Raw genomic sequence first — 20,238 nt, 5'->3', positions numbered from 1 at the left:
GCTGCAATCCACAAAGACTGAATTAGGCACCCTTAGGCTTCCTATGCAATGAAAGTGGAGAAATAGGCACCAGAGAATGGTGATCTGCAAAGCCAGCATGCTAGCCGCCTAATCTAACCAAAGGGAGACACTGGTAAAAGGGGTATGTGTTAAGTGCCAACTCTTGGGCAGAGATAGGTGCCAAAGTCCAGGCTCAATGGAGGCACCTTGTACCTTGACTAGTGATCCACAAATTGGGGAAGATGGGCACTTGGCTGCCTGAACTGCATGAAAGAAATCACAGGAGGACCACCTCCATTATAACCTTTTGCCTAGTGAATAGGGTACTCATCAGGCAGGGGGACCCCTGCTTCAAGTCCCACATCCTCCTCATGAGGCAAAGGGGATCAGCCAACTCTCAGGTCAGGACTCTAACCACAAGGTTATGGGCTATTCTGATGGGAGGAGGGGTCTCTTAATCTCTGCTGTTGAGGTGGCTTCACTTGAATTAAACAATGGAATATGTAAATATTAATTGGGCCAGAGAGAGAGAGTTAGAACCACTCTATAGCCTGGTGAGTAGGATGCATCCCTGAGCAAAGGCAGATCCTGCTCAAATCCTTTCTCCCCATCAGGCTGAGGTGGGGACTTGAATGGGGGTTTCCTACATCTTGGATGACTACCTTATGCACTAGGTTAAAGATTATAAAGGAGGTTGTCTTCCTAATCCCTTCCCCCCCCCCATCCCTTCCCTGCCCCAGTGATCTTGTGTGAATTTGTCCAAGGGGTTGTGAATCGCCCGGGGGCACAGGCAGGAGATCGATGTCCAGATGCCAATTATGAGGCAGCATTGTGTGTGCACACAGGCAGGAGGTGGGCATCTAGGTGCTGCAGTGCACATGCCTAAAGGAAAAACTTAGGTGCTGAGGGAGTTTATGTGCCTACAGTGTTAGGCGGTAGCCGAGCAGGAAGTTTGTGAATCACACTGGTGCCAAAAAATGGGACGTATACACCTAAGTACCTTTGTAAATCCTACCCGGAGAGCATGCACGCACCATTGGAGGAGGAGTAAGACCCAAATTAAGTTCCAGATGGATAGCTATTCAGCAATTTTCATGGAGTTGAGGAGAAGGAAGGCACACCGTGGAATGTGGCTGCTTCCCTTCTTCTGCTCTGAGCAGTAAAGTTCCTACCAGATGGAGGGGTTTGTGAGGTATCTGTGAGGAAAGGATCAAAAGCAGCAGGACTGCTACTCCCCACCACTCTCCAGAGTTTGATCCCTAATGAGCTATATTTTCTACTGTCCATCATGGCCCTATATTGAAAAGGAAGGCTATGCAGCTTCTCCTTTTAAAATCATGGAGAAAATTGGCTATTATTTCAGTAAAGAGAAAATTGGAAGTGGTCTAAAGATTTCATAACTCTATGTAAATCAATGCTAGCTGGTGGAGGGTGGGTAATATTAATGGCTTTTCATGGGAGCCAAGGTACAGGAGCAATGGCACAAGGTCTGTATATCTCCCATAAAGATAGTAGTAAGTCCAGGAATCAGTTTTTCAGAATTGGAAATGTCTTGTCCCCCCCCCAAAAAAAAAAAATCCTTGTCTGGAAAAGTAATGCTTTAGAGAGTGTTCATTTACCTAGTAGTTACTTTAAAGACAACATAATTTACTGTGGCAGTTGACTTGTATTCTACTTGCTAAGTAATTTCCCAATAAAAAGATTTTATGTATGATTTAAGTAATAAGATGTCAGTTTGTAATATAAAACTTTATAAATATGTTTAATGTTGGCTTTGAAATTTGGCTAAGGTAATTAGATGTAGTAATATTGTCCTTTATTTATACTGTTTTGTTTACCTTCTGTTTCATAACAGACTGGTAGTGAAACTGTAATAGGACATGGCAACCAGCTTACAGCTTTATAAGAAAAGTACATTTCCTCCTCTTCTGAATATTTATCAGCCGTCACACTGCAGGAATCAGGTAATCATTTTAAATGATGTCGAAGTTGTGAGTGAAATACTTCTTTAAAATGTGAGAATTATTTGCATTCTGGGAGAATTATCTTTATTTACTCAAAACATGCAGAAGACATGCAGTAACAGAGACCTAAGTGTTTTAGCACAAGCTCCGCTGACGAAATCCTCTTTTCTATTGTGACTTGGTATTGCCATTTCTTGTGTGTTTCCTGTTAAGGACCACATTTCTCCCCTTCTTCCCCACCTCCACAAAGTTCAGTTCAAATGAAAGTTACAAAACAAACAAACAGGGAAGGAGTAAGCTATTGACTAATTGCTATCTGCTGTTAAATTAATTTTGTGTATTATATGGAAGAGTGCCTATTAACCAGATTTCCCTTTCCTTTCTCAACAAGAAGGAATTCTACTATAAATGTAAAGGCAACTAATATAAATATGTGCTTGCCATTAAATACAGACTATTGTTTGGGTCTGTGTGGCACAGGGAATTAATTTTCAGGACAGAGCCTTTCTAGTAAGTTCAAATTCTGAAGACCTCAAAAGAAAGCTAGTTTAGTTGTCTCAGGCAGGCCTTTACTGGACATTTTTCTTCGAGTCATTGCTCATGTGTATTCCACAATAGGTGTGCGTGCTTGGCACGTGCACCGGTGCCGGAAGTTTTTCCCCTAGTAGTACTTGTAGGGGGGAGCGCCCCCCTCCACTGCGACCCCTGGAGCGGCACCTGCCTGGTGCGGTATAAGGGGGGCTGTGCTCCCCCCATCCTCAGTTCCTTCTTGCCGCCAGTGAAGATACGTCCGAACTGCTCAGCTCCAACTTTGAGGCAGCTCGACCCCAGTAGTACCTGTAGTCAGTTAGCTAATTCAGTTAGTTTAGTTAGTCATTGAGCCTGGGTCGGGGCATGCCCTGCACCTCAGGCTTTAAGTCATGCGGCTCTTGTAGGCACTGTATGCCAAGGAGTGACCCGCACGTGGATTGTCTGCGCTCCATGGGAGGAACCCATATCAGTGACAGGTGCAAGATCTGCAAGTCTTTCGAGCCCCGGACTGAAAAAGAAAGGGACATTAGGCTCCGGGCCGTCCTGATGGAGTTGGCTGCTCCAAACCGGTATCTGGCATCGGTACGCGGAGACCCGCTGGTACAATTGTCCAGTCGGCACCGCTCCCCATCCACGGGGCACGCCAAGAGGACCGGAAAGACTTTCTCTTCGCAATGGCACCGAGGGAAGTCTGCGACAGAGGCTAGGCCCATGTCAGGTAGTCCTTGATTCCCATTGGGCCGTAGGCCTCCAACTCACGTTGAGCAGAGTAGCCCAGCCCCTTCGGAGCAGGCCTCTCCAGATGTCCAGATGCCACCTACACCCGAAGCCCTCCAGGCAGCCAGGGACATTATATCCATGCCAATGCCTGAAGCTCCGCTGATGTCGGCCTCATGTTCCAGAGGCAAGCCGCTGCTGGGATCACTGCAGTCGCCCCTGGCCCAGTACCGATTGAGGGAACGTTCCCAACACCGTTCACTGCCCAGCGACCATTCAGGGCTCAGTCCATGTGGATTGCCCTCGACGCTGGCCAGACTGTCTGGATGGGTGCTGTCCTACCAGAACTCCCGGCACCGCTCGTCTTCGCGAAGAAAATATCAGTGGGTCCGTGGTGGACGTCGCCAACTGTCCTCGTCTCGCAGGAGATACCACAGTCAGTCGCGGCACGGTCGTTGACACCATTCCCGCTCGGACTCCTGTTCCAAGTCTCTGCGAAGGCGCCGTAGCCCTGGGTGTCGATCGCTGGTGTCTCGCCGATGCGGGTCTGCCCGTCAAGGCCATTTGCGGAGCAGCTACTACCATCGGTGCCGCTCCTCCACGTCGAGATCGTGATCCCGTGGCCAACATAGATCCCGGCACCGCCGATACTCCCGGTCCAGAGGCAGCAGCAGATCATACGCCAGCCTGGCCTCCGCTCACAGCCGCCTGTCTACAGGCCAAGCTAGGCAGCCCAAACAGCCGGCTCCAATGGTGCCTCAGCAAGCACAATGGCACCAAGTGTCGTGGCTGGCCCAATGGTGCCAGTGGGCACCGAGGCCTCCGGCGCAGCGCTGGTGGGGGCTCGCTTGGTGGCCAGGGCCTTGGAATCACCGTCGGCGTCCATCTTTAGACAGCCAGAAAAAAGGTCGGTGGGACATGTGTCCTCGGTACCGTGCCCGGAGTCCTACCAGGTGATGGATCGTCAGGTGCCAGACAAAACCCAAAGCACTGCACCGGTCTTGCCCAGTCCAGAGGAGTTGATTGCAGCCCCACCCCCCTCCATCCTGCAGGAGGACTACCGGGCCCACCAAGACCTCCTAAAAAAAGGGTGGCAGCGAGCCCCCACCTCCAGGCTGAGGAGATGGAAAAGCCCTCAGACTCCCTGTTCAATGTGCTGTCCCCTTCAGCACAGGGCAGGGTGGCCTTGCCGCTCCATGAAGGGGTGGCAAGAATTTCAAATGCCCTGTGGTGAACACCAGCCTCCTTGGTTCCCATCTCTAAAAAGGCGGAGCGCAAGTACTTTGTACCCACGAAGGGACATGAGTATCTGTATCCCACCCGGCACACAACTCGGTGGTGGTCGAGTCGGTCAACCACAGGGAGCGGCAGGGGCAACCAGCCCCGACCCCCAAGAACAAAGACTGGATGGTATTTGGCGTCTGACCATGGCTCTTGGCTCCGGCTTGCTTGCTGGACTTGGTAACTCAGCTCCTGATTGGGGCTCTGGCCACTAGGCCTGGTCACCTGCTCCAACATTAGGTCAGTCTCCCGCCCTGACCATTAGGCAAGACTGCACACGGCCTGGCCCTTGAAAGAAAGAAAGAAAGTCTTTCCCAGAACACAACCAAAAAACCATTTCATTTGAATAACTGTCCAAAAATCAGAAATGCACTACTAGACACTATTGTGTGAAAATCCACCCAGAAACGATATAACAATAATAATATAGCAGTTACCAAAACACAAATAATAGAGTGAAATTCAGTGCCCTAAAAAATCCGAATAGAAACTGTACGAGGAATCTGCTAAAGAGAGAAACGAAGACATGATTGCTCAGTGCTTTGGAAGTCACACTGAGGATGAAGAATGCTTTATAAAGTATTTATTGCTTCATCAAGTTGTAGCATGTAATGCCCCAAACCAATTCCGTTTTCCTAAATAAATAACTGATAATAAAGCAATTAACCTGCAGTATTGCCAAGAGTTAAATGTTTACCTTGTGATATTACTTAGCACTTCTATAGAGCTTTTCATATGGGGATATGAAAACATTTTACATCTTTTACAGAATTAAGCCTCACAAACTTCCCTGCAAGTGAGGGAAGTATTATCCTCATTTTAGCGCTAAGAAAAACAGTTAGTATAAGTGACTCATCCAAGGTCACACAGTATGTCAGTGGCAGAGAGAAAAAGCGGATCCAATTCTCTTGACTCCCTGTCCCCTGCTCTGACCCTAAATGAATCTACGTTTCCCCACCTAGGAATCACCAATCAGAAAGAGAAATATTACAGGTAGACGTACCACAGACCTAGTAACTAATTAATATAGCAATTAAACAGAACAGTCTTCAAGGTTTTGCTATAAATCTTTCTGCTGTCTTACATCCAGTTGAGTTGAATATACTTGTCCTGGGATTCCCTAAGAGTTTGACCTACATTCAGCTTTTTTGCCCTGAATTATTTTGAGTTTGTGTTTAATGGGAACAGAAAGGCTATTGTTACTAATAGTGCGCCTGCCTACTTTCACCATCATTTAAATGTGTGGGACTGAATGCCAATTTTTGGTGCCTATCCATCAAAAATGTTCCAAAAACTAATGTTTAGGTTGTTGCGAAGGAAGCTATGGGTATGCAGGTGTGTGAATGTTTCTTTGCTCCCACCCTTGTAGGGGGCTTCAGTTTTGCTCTTTCTTTCTTTCTTTTTTTTTTTTTTTTTGAAGTATAAATAAGCTGAATCTCTTCTGACGGGGAAGAGAGTATGGTTTGCCAGTTCCTGTTTTACGGTTGCTGGCAGTTATTTGTCACACACAACCATTCAGTTTACCTGCTACAGTTAATAAAAAAAATTAGAAAATAACCCCTTTTCTTGAGTCTCAGAAAAATTCACAGTCCCCTTTATAGTTGGTCACCCTCAAAATAAGAAAAAGGAATATACTGTAAGTACAGAGAGAGTTGACAGCATCAGCTTGTTGGTGTACTTCACATGTAATATTGCCATAGTAACAAAATGGTGAATATAGCCATTCATCACAGAATGCTGAGCTAAAACAGACACTATGGTTATTTACTGTAATAAAAGTAAAATGTAGAATGTTAAGGTCTCCATGATGAACTAAGGCCGTGTTTCCCAAACTTGGGACGCCTCTTGTTCAGGGAAAGCCCCGGGCAGGCCGGGCCGGTTTGTTCACCTGCCGCGTCTGCAGGTTCGGCCAATCGCGGCTCCCTCTGGCCACGGTTCACCGCCGCAGGCCAATGGGGGCTGCGGGAAGCGGTGTGGGCCGACGGACGTACCAGCTGCCACTTCCTGCAGCCCTCATTGGCCTGGAGTGGCAAACCGTGGCCAGTGGGAGCCACAGTCAGCCGAACCTGCAGACGTGGCAGGTAAATAAACTGGCCCTGCCCGCCATGGGCTTTCCCTGAGCAAGCGGAGTCCCAAGTTTGGGAAACACTGAGCTAAGGAATAAAAGGTCTCCCTTATATGGTCCATTCTGTAAGTCAGGAATTAAGTGTCTCTGTACATGATGTGAGGGTAATTAGGGCATTCAGCAAACATTTGTAGAGCTATCAATTACAGCATTATATCTTCCACATGAAAGCCATGCTGAGCCGCAAAGTGCAGTCACAGATAACGTATTCTGACGTTTAATTTATATGAGTATATCAAGTGTCTCCCTTCAACACATTCTGCTGATTTTGTTTCAGTAAGGTCATTGTCTGTTGTGTAAATACTTGTACTATAGTAATGCCCAGAGGTCCCAATCAGGATCCATTGTATAAAGTGTATGTGCATTATAGATGGAGCTTGTAGTGCTGCCAATTAATTAAGGTTGCCCAATGTTTTCCATTATAATACTCTATTTTCAATTGCTTAAAACATTGCCAAATTTTAACCATTTTGGCTGAAGTTTTCCATGTGAGGTGTCAGTCGCAAGCTAAATATTTTTGGAAAGTTTCAGCAAAAATGGTTCAGCCATTTCAAGAATGAGATTAGAGAAAAATATGTTTTGCCCATGTTCTTTTAAAAAAAAAAATCACACCCATTTTGTTGAGAAGCTTTAGCACCTCCATACTTTAGAGCAGGAACTTGACATTTGGTGGGAGGGTTGACTTTGTGTCAGGGGTTTGGCTTTGCTGTTCTTGTGGAAAAACTGCCTGTATTTGATCAAATTATAAACCTTAGACCTCATTTCACATATGCTGAATAAAGTCTTGTTAGATTTGGCAGCTAAATTTCCTGAGGATTCCATCTGCATGGAACAGGCTCCAGCCTGGGGCTGCAGGGAATGAGTATGACTTTCCCTGCAGAGAGATTGTCACTCCTGTTCTCTCTGCGCTCCCCCAGCCGGTAACCAGGCAGTGAGAAGAAGGAGGAGGCTGGCTGACTGGACTAGAATACAGAAGGGACAAGAGTCAGACTTGGGGAGGTGGGCAATGGAGGGAGTAAATAGGGACAAGAAGTCTGGAGGGAGTGGGTGGAGGTGACTGGGATGAGGAGTCGAGGAAGGCAGGAGACTGGAGTGAGGAGCCCGACAGGGGAGTGAGGAAGAGCTAGGATGGGGAAAAGAACAAGCTGAAGGGGAGAAGGGAGTCAGGCTTGTGGGGGATCAGGGGTAGATGGGTTTCTAACCATTCGAGTATTCACCGCTCAGAACCTGGAATAGACCTCAGCATTCCTGAATCTACCATTCCCCTGTCAGCAATATTGGTGAACCCCACTGGCAAAGTGTGTGCCATCCCCCTCTAGTGGCTTGGTCCTTAGAGGATAACTGTCTAGTACTGCTACCAATTATGCTGGTATCTACAATGGAAGAGGTCTTTGTAGTGGATCTAAAGGTTTGAACCCTGCTGATGACCCATGTGGGTGTCAATATGATGTCACATGATAGAATTTGTTTATTCAGTTTGCTTTATTTATAAAACCTAGGAAAGTAACACACAAAGTTTGCAAAGTCAAGCGCTCAAAAGTTAGGAAATGCCAGTATTAAGGTTTCTTGTACAACCTTAATTGGCCTCCTTGCACATAGGCTTAGTGTTAAAATTTAAATACAAGATGAGACACTAATTTTCTTTCTGGACGCCTTCCTCATTCAGTACACAGATTGACCAGCATTGGGGATGAATCAGGGTTTTGTAGTGAAGGAGGCTCTTGGGTCCTGCCATGACCCAATACACACAAAAGACAGGAGCTTACATGAAGCTTATAAATTAATTTCAGACATGACGCAACTGGGGATGTGAGGGGTTAAAAGACAGCCAAGCAGGAGAGAGGGAAAAATAGGGCTAACTTAAAAAGATTATACAAATGCTCAGTGAAGACAAGTGCATGCCATGACGGAGCAAAGACTTTGTTCTAAAATATAATAAAAACAGGAAGTTGGGCACCTAATTGGCCAGTTTCATGTAGGTATGGTGGAAGAGAAAGGAGATGATATGGCTTTGGGGACCAGCTCGGGAAGGGCATTCTGTTCTGGGGAGAAGGTGGTAAAAAGCACAGAGACAGTTATGAGGTAAGTGGCCAAACAGGGTGCCTAGGCTGACTTCCTTGGTGGAGCAAAGTGCCTGTAGTTGCATTGAGAAGGTATGGGGAATCAAAATTACAATTCCCAGGGCTTGTCTACACTACCGGCCAGATCGACGGGCAGCAATCAATCCAGCGGGGGTCGATTTATTGTGTCTAGTATAGACGCAGTAAATCAACCGCCGATCACTCTAGCGTTGACTCCGGTACTCCACCTCAACAAGAAGCACAAGGGGGATCAACGGGAGAGCGTCTCCTATTGACACACTGCAGTGAAGACACCACGGTAAGTAGATCTAAGTACTGTGACAGGGCAAGGCCAGATGGCTATAGAAAAGTAGTGGGAGATAGATATATTAACTCCAAGCTAAACAAATCCCTGGTACCAGGGTAAGTGAAATGTCAGCTGCTCCAGGTCAGTTAAGACACCTGCGGCCAATTAAGAACTTTCCAGAAGGCAGGGAGAATGCTAGGTTGATTGGGACACCTGAAGCCAATCAGGGGCTGGCTGAAAAAAGCCTCCCAGTTAAAAGCCTCCCAGTCAGTCAGGTGGGGGTGCATGTCAGGAGCTGTGGGAGGAAGTTGCGCTGTTGGAGAGACTGAGCAGTACACACCATATCAGGCACAAGGAAAGAGGCCCTGAGGTAAGGGTGAAGTGGAGCTTGAGGAAGTGAGGACTGCTGGTGGGGGAAGTAGCCCAGGGAATTGTACATATCATGTTTCTAAAAGGTCAGCTACCATAGCTGATACTATTAGGGTCCCTGGGCTGGAGCCCGGAGTAGAGGTTGGGCCCAGGCTTCGCCCTCCACCCCCCTTTGCCCCCTGATTAATCACTGAGACTGGGAGACAACAGAGACTGTGCAAGGAAGGATAACTTCTCCTCACCTCCCTCGCTGGCTTATGATGAAAATGGCTCAGTAGACTGTGACCCTTGTCTCTAGAGAGAGAAGGGTTAAGTGGAGGGTCACAGTGAGCCTCTGAGGCTAGCGAAATCCGCTAGGAAACACGGGACCCACGGAGGCAAGGACAGAGCTTTGTCACAGTACGTTGACTTCAGCTACGTAACTTAGATCAATTTCCCCCCCTCCCCCAGTAGTATAGACCAGCCCTAAGCAAAGTAATCATACATGCTTGGAGAGGAGTAAAGAGCGTGTGTTTGGATTGTCAGTAAATCTCTCTTCGGACACGAGCCATGTATCACTGAAGGCTACCCCAGCATGGGAATAGGTATTTCTGCATCTGAAATATAAAGGATATTTATTCCACTGATTTACTTTTGATAGGGACCTCTGAGCCTTTGAGACAGTGTGCTAATGATTGTCTCAGTTCTTGATTCAGGCACCGGGGTTGTTAGCCCATCAAAGGCATTGGGAGGCGTCTCCTGTGACAGTTTTGAGTTTAGCTCTTCTGTCAGATTTTCTTCTTCCCCTCAAACAGAACTGGCTTCACAGCAATGGCAGTGTTTTATATCTCCGTCACATTTTTTGCTATAGTTACAGTTGATGCATTTTGCTTGAAGCAAAGTTGAGCTCAGTCCAGGCTCTCTCCTTCTCGCTTTTGTTGCAACTGCTGTGCCATGGCAGTCTGCCATTTTTCTAAACTCAGTATTCACACACAGACCTTTCTGCAGGACAGGAATGGCCAGGATTATGCATGTTTGCAGTGTGTCCTTGGTAGCAAGGAATTACTTACAATGCAAGGGGGATTCTTTCAACTGTGAGCAATGTGCCTATTGAGCTGTACCTTGGTCCCCATCCAAAGAGACAGATTTTTGTAAATAGGAGGCAAATCAATAGTTTGGGTTTTTTGTTTTTAACACAGATTCTTTTTATATGTAAATCATTCTTATTTTTCTATATTTTTAGCAAACTTTTGTCCTGTGTGCTTTACTGAATGAAAAGTATTGTATAAAACACAAACTACCAATATAAATTCAATGCTATCCTGGACATGTTATTACAACCAATTGTATCACGGTGGAAGAATATACGGAGTTGCATAAACATTTCTTTTTTTTAAATAGTACCAAATTTATTTCTGAGGTAGCAGTTTCCGATATCGACTTTGGTCTCCTGTCAACAAAAGGGATGTGTTCACACTGAATCTCAAACAACAATCTCAAACAATTTACTTTAATCTGAGAAGCAGATTAACTTTTTTTTTTAAAAAATTTGATTTATTTTAGCTCCCAACCACTTAATTATTGGTGTGAGTGCTTCTGTCACTCCCAAAACAATTACCATGCAAATCTGGACTTTTTAAGAGTTGCCTTGTGATGGGGTGGACTGGGAATGAGAAAATCAACCCTTCCCTGCTGGCAGAGGAAGCCACGCCCCTGAGGCTCTGCTGGGCATGCTCCAACAGAGAGTCAAGTATAAAAGTCAAGAGAGTCAAGTATAAAAGTCAAGAGAGTCAAGTATAAAAGCCTGCAGAGCTGCTCAGTCAGGGCTGGCGGCTGTGGAAGGAGGACACCCAGCAGAGGCTCCTGTTGTACCAATAAAATAAAAACCAGCAGGATCTTATTAAAGGGAAAAAGGCAAAATACCACATTTATTGTGAATACAGAAAGAATCATAGTAAGCAGTTAGTTACAGCTGTAACATTCCATTCAATCTCATATTTATTCACACACACACACACATACACACAGGTTCTACAAGGTTGTTATCATAGTTACCAGCCTTAGAGTTGCTCATGCCAAGCCACTGGCCAGGTGGCCTGGACATGAGGAGGGAGCAGGGCCTTGTCAGATACTCATCTGATGCTCCTGGAAGTTGGTTTGCAGAATCAGACCCCAAAGTTCTCACTTTTTAGAGTCTATTTTTATAGGAATTTCTTCCTATGCCAGTCTATGGGAATTGCTTCATCATGCTGTTGCTGAATCAATCAGCAGATAGCACATTCCTGACGGCTCCGTGCTGCTAGATGTTATCTTGTTCTTTGGTTCTCCCATTCTTGAGGCTGTTGGGTGGATTCCAGTCTGCCCTCCGGGGGGTGGGGGGTCCTCTGGTTATTTCCACTTGACGCCTTCTTCAGCCGATGGACACTGGATTCTTAGGCTGGCACCTCCCTGATCATTCAGTTATTATCCACACCAAGCATCCATCCACATACATCCTCTATCTCTATTTTAATCACAATTGTTAATACAACAAAAGGGCGGGGAGTCTCTGGGTGCTGTTTCTGTTGTTAGAGTATTGCTTTGAGTCTCTCTCTGTGTGAATTGCTTTGAGAACAGACTCTGTCTTAGAATGTACTAACACAATTAGCAGCTTGCAAGTTTCACACATAGAGGGAGAGAAACAGTACCAAAAACCAAGAGACCTCTTAATTAGTAATATGCTGGAATTTAAACTATGGGGAATCAAACTCATTTGTGATTTTAATACAGAACTTCTTTAATATGATCCAACACTCCAGCCCAGGAGCAGTGGCGACTTGTACAGGAGAGAGCCAAGGGGCCAGGAAGTGGGACCAGAGACTGGCAGCTGTGGGAACCCTAGGGAGCCCCAGGGGCTGAGGAACCTGAAGACACTGATGCCACAGGGACTGCTACATTTGGAGAACTGGTAGAAAGTGACCCAGGAAAGGGAAGGGAGTGGTATCTCCCACCACTCTGAGGGCAGCGTGTTGCAGTAGGATTCCCCGCTGACCTGGGGCAGATCACGCTGTCAATGACAGGGCCCTGAGTTGGAGCCCGGTGAAGGCGGGTGGGCCCAGGCTCCCCTACTGGGGGTCTCTAACCCCCCCCCCCTTTTTGTGACAACATAGTTCACCGACCCCTCTCTTACCTCAAAGGAGATAGATGAACTCCGGCTGCTGGGCTGGACTATCCTACAAGGGGAAGAGGACTTAGAGGGATTCTGGCCCACAGGCCACACCACTTTAGGAGCTCCCTATAGAGACTCCGGCCGCTAGGCCACGCTATCCCACCAGAGGAAGAGAGTTTCGGGAGACTCTGGCCATTGGGCCATGTTGCTTTAGGAGCGCACTATGGGGACTCCGGCTGCTATGCCGCGCTATCCCACCAGGGGAAGAAGATTTAGAGGGACTCTGGCCATTGGGCCATATAGCCCTGACTACCGGGGAGGTTGTAGAACTGGCGTAGAAGCCGGGAGGCGGGGTTAACCTCGCCTCCCCGGAATCAAAGGGGTTGACAAGGTACAAAACCCCCCACATACCTCATACAATGATTGGTTTCTGTTGGGACCAAATTCCCAGGAATATCACCCTCCCGGGGGCTCATTTTATGGCAGTAATTTAGGAACATGGTAGGCCCATGAGATGGGCCAAGTAAGGCAAGGCTGGTTGATGAACAAACAAGCCATAAGTCTGTGATTTAAAAATAAATGAACCAAAAATGTTTTCCACAGTCAGAATTTGTTATATTAAATTAAATGTTTTCTTGCAGCCAGGGCTTCAAGATAAGAAACTGAGCTCCTAGAGTAGTCCAGAACAGGCTCAGAGAGACACAAATACTCACTCATAGTACATTCACTCTGCAACCAACAGCCTTCGCTAACTGCAATTCTAACAAACATCTCAAGATCAAAGGCTACCAGATCCTTACTTTGAACATGTCTGCTCTCTAAATACTGGGATCCTGGTCATTTTCTAGATTTATAGATTCTCAGACTAGAAGGGACGATTGTGATCATCCAGTTTGACCTACTGTATAACACAGGCCACAGAACTTCCCCCAAAATAATGCCTAGATTTTAAATCAAGATTGATTTAAAAATTGTCTGATGGAAAATCCACAACGGTGCTTGGTAAATTGTTCCAAATTCTGGATACAGCCTGAAAGATACTTAATAAACCGGACAGGGCAGCACAAACAGTGTTCAGAGTATTTTAAGGTCAGAGTTAAGGGTGATTGGGTACCTCAGTTCTGCCTTTCCATGCTTCATTTTATTTATCTTGATGTAGAGTTTCCTGGTCCTCTAACATTTGTTGTTTGTAAAGCCACAATGTTCTAATCAGGTTTAGTTTGAGTAAGGCATTGATACAATCTCACTGCTTTATCTCTAGATTAACTTTTCTTTTTAGGGAGGGTCTGTGATTCTTAAATTCTTATAGAAATTACAAGAAATAATCTGTGACACCTTGATATTCCAACATTTCTGAGTTTAGAAGCATTTACTAAGTGTGTTGGACCCATCAATGCACATTACTGGTCTCTTGATTTGGAACTTTTGAGTTTTGTATGTGCGTACATCTGCATCTAGCAGGCTTTGGGTTCTGGCAGAGATTGTAAAGTATGTCTAGGGAAACTTCTATAGTTTGCTGGTGCAGCTTGCAAAATCCTGTCCCTAGGGCCAATGATTTAGCACTGCATTAACCCAGGTGCTTTGTGTATATTACTTTCAAGAGGAGCAGAAATCTATATTAAATTGTTGATACGAGTTTACATCTCTACCTCCATTTTCATGAAGGTGTATGTTTGGTAATTTGGATTAGACTCTGGAAGTGGGTGGGTGGGTGTACACCATTCGAAATTGCTTTTTAAAAAAAGGTGAAAATTCAATTAAGTAGATATAGCCGTTCATGAGGCCTTTGCACGTGGAGGTGGGCTATGGGAGATCTGCCAGTGATTTGGTTCAAGCACATACAGTGAAGTCCGTTAATGAAAGCCATAGAAACAAAGTTCTTATACTAGTTTTATATATTCTCTGGAATACTTTACTAGCTCATATTAATACTGAACAATAACTGAGTGGAAAATATTTATGGATTAAAACTTATAAACAAATTCTCAAACTGAGCCAAGCATCAGCTCCACAATTGTGAAAATTTAATTTTTGTATTATTTGGCTACTCTTTGATTTCAGTGAAAGAGAGAAAGCAAGGGTTCTGTTATGCACTGAAGAAGGTATGCACATTTTAAAGTGTGGCACTTATCCTAGCCATGATTGATCGGCCCCCTGTTTTCACATCCATATATTTCTGCCCAGAATGACAAAACCCCCAAAAAGATGATGAAAGATGACACCGGGAAGAAGAGGAACAACAAATCATCATTTAGTGATGAAGACAAGGAAGATGCAATGAAACAGGCCCTGCTAGAACAGGTAATTCCAGTATGATGTTTGCAGATAACTTAAACTACTCCGTGTAATAATTCCATAGAGTTAGAACATTTGGATTGCCAGAACCCAAAGAGCTCTCCATTGTTATCCACATGGCCTGATGGCGGCTTCTCTGGTTGCAGGGCTTATTCGTTCCTTTGGCTGATAAAGGAGTTGATGCTGATGTTAATGCCCATTTTACCGTTACGTGGTATTCCATTAATTTCAGTGACATTGCTCTTAAAAATTGGACCCAATGATCCAGTTCTTGTATAAAAACTCTCCTCAAAAAGGCAGTTCTGGTACCTATATTACTAAGGCGAAGGCAAACAGGAAGACACATGGGAATTGAGGTAGCTGTAATTACCGTACACTTAATGGGAGAGTCAGGTTGCTCTTACAACAGAATTTTTTTTTTTATAGCAGCTTGCAGATAAATGGGTAGTACATCTTATTAGCTATTTGTAAGCAGATTAGAATTCTCATCTTTAGAATTAGATTAGATTAGAATTAGAAACATCAAACTGAAAGTTTAGCTAAAGTAAACATTATATAGACAATATGTGTGAATGTTCGTTTCATAATGTGGCAGTTGCCAGGTACCACCTTATGTCGTGTAATGTAAGGCAATTTTTCTTCTTGGAGTGGTTGCTCATATCTATTGCACAGTAGGTGCTAATAAGATGTACTACCATGTGCACTGGTGTCGGAAGTTTTCCCCCTAGAAGTACCTGTAGGGGGAGTGCCCCTAGCGACCCCTGGAGTGGCGCCTCCATGGCGCAGTATAAGGGGCGCTGCACGCTCCCCGCACCCTCAGTTCCTTCTTGCGGCCAGTGAAGGTGCTTCGGAACTGCTCTGCTCCAGCTTTGCTGCAGCTCGTCCCCAGAACTCTTGTTAGGTCAGTGTATGGTACCTGTAGTTAGTAGTTGTTAGTTAGTGCGCTTGGGCCGGGGCATGCCCCGTGCCTGGGTTTTAAGTTGTGGAACACTTGTAGGCGACCGATGCCAGTGAGTGATCCGTACACAGACTGTTTACACTGGGTGAAACCCATCTCAGCTATCACTGCAAGATTTGCAAGTTGTTTAAGCCTTGGACCGAGAGAGAGAGAGACATTAGGCTCTGGGCCGTCCTGATGGAGTCAGCATTGACCCCGACGTTGTGGGTTGTTACATCATATCACCATACAACTATGATGCTATATAAAGTTCTTTGGGATCTTGGCAATCCAAACATAACTCTGTTGTCAGGGTCCAAAACAGTTTATTTAGAAAAGCAGGCACCCTTACTTTCTTAGCTGCCATTGAGTAAAGCACGGATATCTACTGAAAATGGATTTGGGGCCTGGCAGCTTACTGAGGCACTGATCACAGAAATTCTTCTGCTGGGGCAGGGGTGAAATGGATGACAATATGCTCCTCTTGGGCCAGTGGGAACCTGGTAGTATTGAACCAGACCATAGTCAACAGCACCATCTGCTGGGAACTCACTATAATACTTTGAGATTATTTCAGTTATTCTTCAATATATTAACCTAAGAATATTTATATTCTATCTGTAAATATGCAGAGTGTTATCAGTATAATAGTGGGTGGTATATTGGCACTTTGAATACACAGAGAAGTGAACAAAATAATTCAAACTTAAGTTCCTTCTCATTTAGAATTAAGAACACCGGGTCATAGAAGATAGAGAAAGAAAAGACCTGGTAGATTCACCTGTCACCAAACAAATGCAGCATATCGTTCCCAGATATGTCAGACATAAAACTGATATTGCACATGCATTTAGCTCAAAGACACAAGAAAGCACTGGCTATTGTATTGTATGATACTTATGCACTTCCAGCTTTAAGTATTGAACGGTACATTGGATATAAGTTTATTACTAGTGTTCAAACGACTTACTATGTAATACACAGTGGACCCAAATTTTTAAAGGCGTTTTGAGATTTGTGTATAAAGTATGTGTACAATTGTGCTCTTACATTTGCATGCACAATTGTTGGGATTTTGTATGTACAGTAGAACCTCAGAGTTACGTAACACCAGAGTTATGAACTGACTAGTCAACCACACACCTCATTTGGAAGTACGCAAACAGGCAGCAGCAGAGAGAGAGACGCACAAAAAGTAAAAACAACAGGGAGTCCGGTGGCACCTTAAAGACTAACTGATTTATTTGGGCATAAGCTTTCGTGGGTAAAAAACCCACTCTTTCAGATGCATCACGAAAGCTTATGCCCAAATAAATCGGTTAGTCTTTAAGGTGCCACCAGACTCCCTGTTGTTTTTGTGGATACAGACTAACACTGCTACCCCCTGATACTGGACACCAGAAAAACAAATACAGTACAGTACTGTGTTAAACGTAAACTACTAAAAAAAGCCTGTTTCTGTGCTGGTTTCATTTAAAATTAAGATGGTTAAAAATGGCATTTTTCTTCTTCTTCATAGTAAAGTTTCAAAGCTGTATTAAGTCAATGTTCAGTTGCAAACTTTTGAAAGAACGACCATGACGTTTTGTTCAGAGTTACGAACATTTCAGAGTTATGAACAACCTCCGTTCCCAAGGTGTTTATAACTCTGAGGTTCTACTGTAATTAGTATTGAACATGCAGTCATAGTAATTGCATGTATAAACATAGGTGTGCAGTTTTGCTCATGGATTTTTCAGCCATCTTTCATTATAAACCTGACCCCGAAGGGCCTGTTCTTGAGCTACTGAAGTTGATGGCAAGACTCATTGACTTCACTGGCACAGAACTGGGCTCTAAGTATACTACTGGATAGTATTCTAGGTACCAGAATACTTACTGTATTCTTTAATACAATGTTGTAGATGCAAGCTTGGCTGAGAGAGAATTCTGGTACCTGAATTATCCATTATTTAATTTCACGATATCATTCAAGGAGACCTTCTAATTGTCTGATAAGTGCTAGCCATATAGGACCTGTATGTGCAATGTGACTTAGCTGACAGACTCACTGCAGCCAACAGTTGATGGCAAGTCACTTTTTTCCATACACAGTATGCTCTCTTTTTATGAGGTATTCCGTATAGTGACTTGCTGGCACTTTGATTTTCATTTGAAAAAAAAAAAATCTGACTCATACCTAGAGCATCCAAATAATGAGTGTTTCAAGCGCAGCCCTGTAAGTCCCGGCAGTCAATTGATTTGAATGAAAGTTCTACTAAAACTTTTCCCAAGAAGCCCAAAAGATCCTGGAGTAAGGAAGTATTTTAAAAAGTGTTAACTCGCATGCCCTGTCTTATGTCCATTTCCTTAGCTGTATTTTATCATCGTAAGAAATTCGTAAATATTTCAAAGATCTTTGTCTTTCATTGTGTCTCTCCCCCCCCCCACCTTTAATTTAAAGACTCTATAAAGCAAGTAAGGATACACAAAACAACTATTAAAATAGCAAAGGGCTTTTTATTTTTTTTAGTAAGGTTTTTCCAGATAGTCTCCAGAATGAGCCTAAACTGAAACTGCTTATAAAAAACAAACAAAAAACCCCCCCAAACTTGTGACTTGTTCTCTTTTTCTTCTCCATTCTCTTGGTTTTATTTGTCACATCAAAAGCTTCTTTAAAAGAGCATGATTACAGGTGTCTCTTTCTCTCTGATGCTTTGTGAAGCTAGTCACTCTGAAGATGTCTTATGACAGGAATCATTGCTGAATGTTGGTGCCTGCGCCTTAATCCAGGTACTGCATAAAAAAAGATGCTTAGATATGTGGATTAGAATTCATCCACTGCTGGAGGGTTGTGGAGGCGAAATGTGAAGTCAGCCCCTTCCAGTCAGTACTGCAGAATATGCTTCTCTGTTTTCACAGCAGCAATTGCCCCTCTTTCTGCTGAACTATTTCTCAGCCTTCTAGGAATGTTTCATCAAAAGCTTTGACAGGTTTTAAATACAGTAAAAGTTGTGTTATCAGGCCCTGTACCAACTGGAAAGCTCTATAAACTGGCATTTTTAATCTTCATAGAAAGTTCGGTTTATAGTCTAGTTGGCATGGGGCTGGCAGGTTCCCAGCCTGGCTCCTCCTGGCTCCCCAGAAGCGGCAACCTATCTCTACTGCTCCTAGGTGGAAGTGCGGCTAGGCAGCTCTGTGCGCTGCGTCTGCTGCAAGCGCTGCCCCCGCAGCTCCTATTGGCTGCGGTTCCCAGCCAATGGGAGCTGCAGAGCCAGCAGTCTGGGTCGGGGCAACATGCAGAGCTGCCTAAGAGCAGCAGGGACAGGTCGCCACTTGCGGGGAGCCACCCAAGGTGAGCACCCCCCGGATCCGGCACATCAACCCCCTGCCCCAAGCCCCCTCCCATACCCAAACTCCCAACCCTGCACCCAAACTCCTTTCCTCTTAGTTGACTGGAATTTTTCACTTACCAACATCCCCCATTCCTCCAACATGCAGGATAAAAAAGCGTTTATTGTAATTGTTTAAACTACAATGGTGGTGCTGCTGCAGTCACTTCATAACTTCCTTGTCTTTTTCTTCCATCTTTCCAGGAGTTCCAGGGCCCAGGAGCCTTCTTTTCCTCCTTGCTTTCAAATGAGGACTGAATGTAACTTCTAGTGGTGCCTACCAGCTCACTTCAGGGACCAAATTCTGTGCTGATTTACATCCTGTTGAAATCAGTGGGATTGCACAGGATTTCAGTGCCGAATTGGAAGAGCCAATGCCTCTGCTAGAGGGGATTGCAGAGAGAAATACTATCGATACAGCCATTAGATGAGAAGGACATGTTCTTGTCACCCCCCTCCCAACTTCTTCTTTCCTGTTGATATCCACCTAAACACAATCTCAAGTATCATCCCTCCCTCACAGCAGATGGATGCCCATAATGACTTCTTTGCGAGCAGTGCAAGATGTTCTCTCCTTCACTCCCAGTCCCTCCTCATCTGGGAGTTAGGGATCCCACTCAGCACATGGATTCTGACTCCATTCCCTGTTTGTAGTGTTTCTGATGTCTGTACTTAGAACAGAAATGAGTAGAGCTGGTTGGAAAATGCTGATTCGTTGAAAGTGAATTTGAATGTCATTCTGAAACGCTGCATTTTAACCTTTTTGGAATGGAGCATTTTTGATTTTTCTGTTTCAAAATGACTGATTTTTTTTTATAAAATGAGACAAGTCCACATTGGGATGATCAAAACATTGTTTCACATTGCAGGGGTTTTTTGAAAATTTGATTAATGGGAAATCTCAAAAAAAAAAAAAAAAAAAAAAAAAAGCTTCATTCTGTTCCAGAACGGAAAAAAATTCAAAATTGCAAAACTCTTTCTCCGAAGCAAAAAATCTGGTTCCTGCACAACTCTACAAGTGAGCCTATATTCTGATCAGGAAAGTCCATGTCCAGTTATTTTGGAAATGGAAGTGGTTAGTGTAAAGGTGGAAAGAAAATACACATTTAACAAAAAATAAACAAACCCAAACCCCAAATTCATGTGGATATTTT

At 44.5% G+C, this 20,238-nt stretch overlaps 1 protein-coding gene across 2 annotated transcripts in view; it reads left to right on the top strand.

Moving 5' to 3' along the window:
• The window catches only part of LOC144262163 (uncharacterized), a 53,896-nt gene that overhangs the window by 1,113 nt on the left and 32,545 nt on the right, over nucleotides 1-20,238 (top strand). Inside the window, exons 1-4 of one of the 2 annotated variants that reach the window (XR_013345494.1) lie at nucleotides 9,640-9,753; nucleotides 14,543-14,782; nucleotides 18,363-18,485; nucleotides 19,289-20,007. Coding sequence is in view for 1 of the 2 variants with exons in the window: in XM_077811813.1 (XP_077667939.1) it covers nucleotides 1,881-1,964; nucleotides 14,666-14,782 (201 nt within the window). In the remaining variant the exon portion in view is untranslated. Of the gene's footprint in view, nucleotides 1-1,855; nucleotides 1,965-9,639; nucleotides 9,754-14,542; nucleotides 14,783-18,362; nucleotides 18,486-19,288; nucleotides 20,008-20,238 lie in introns of those variants that run through there. The other variant, XM_077811813.1, reaches the window with a different exon arrangement.

This window comes from Eretmochelys imbricata, chromosome 3 (assembly GCF_965152235.1).
Source record: "Eretmochelys imbricata isolate rEreImb1 chromosome 3, rEreImb1.hap1, whole genome shotgun sequence".
Classification (NCBI taxonomy): Eukaryota; Metazoa; Chordata; order Testudines; family Cheloniidae; genus Eretmochelys; species Eretmochelys imbricata.
Note: the sequence above shows the minus strand (reverse complement) of the source record. Positions and strands in the feature narration are given on the sequence as shown.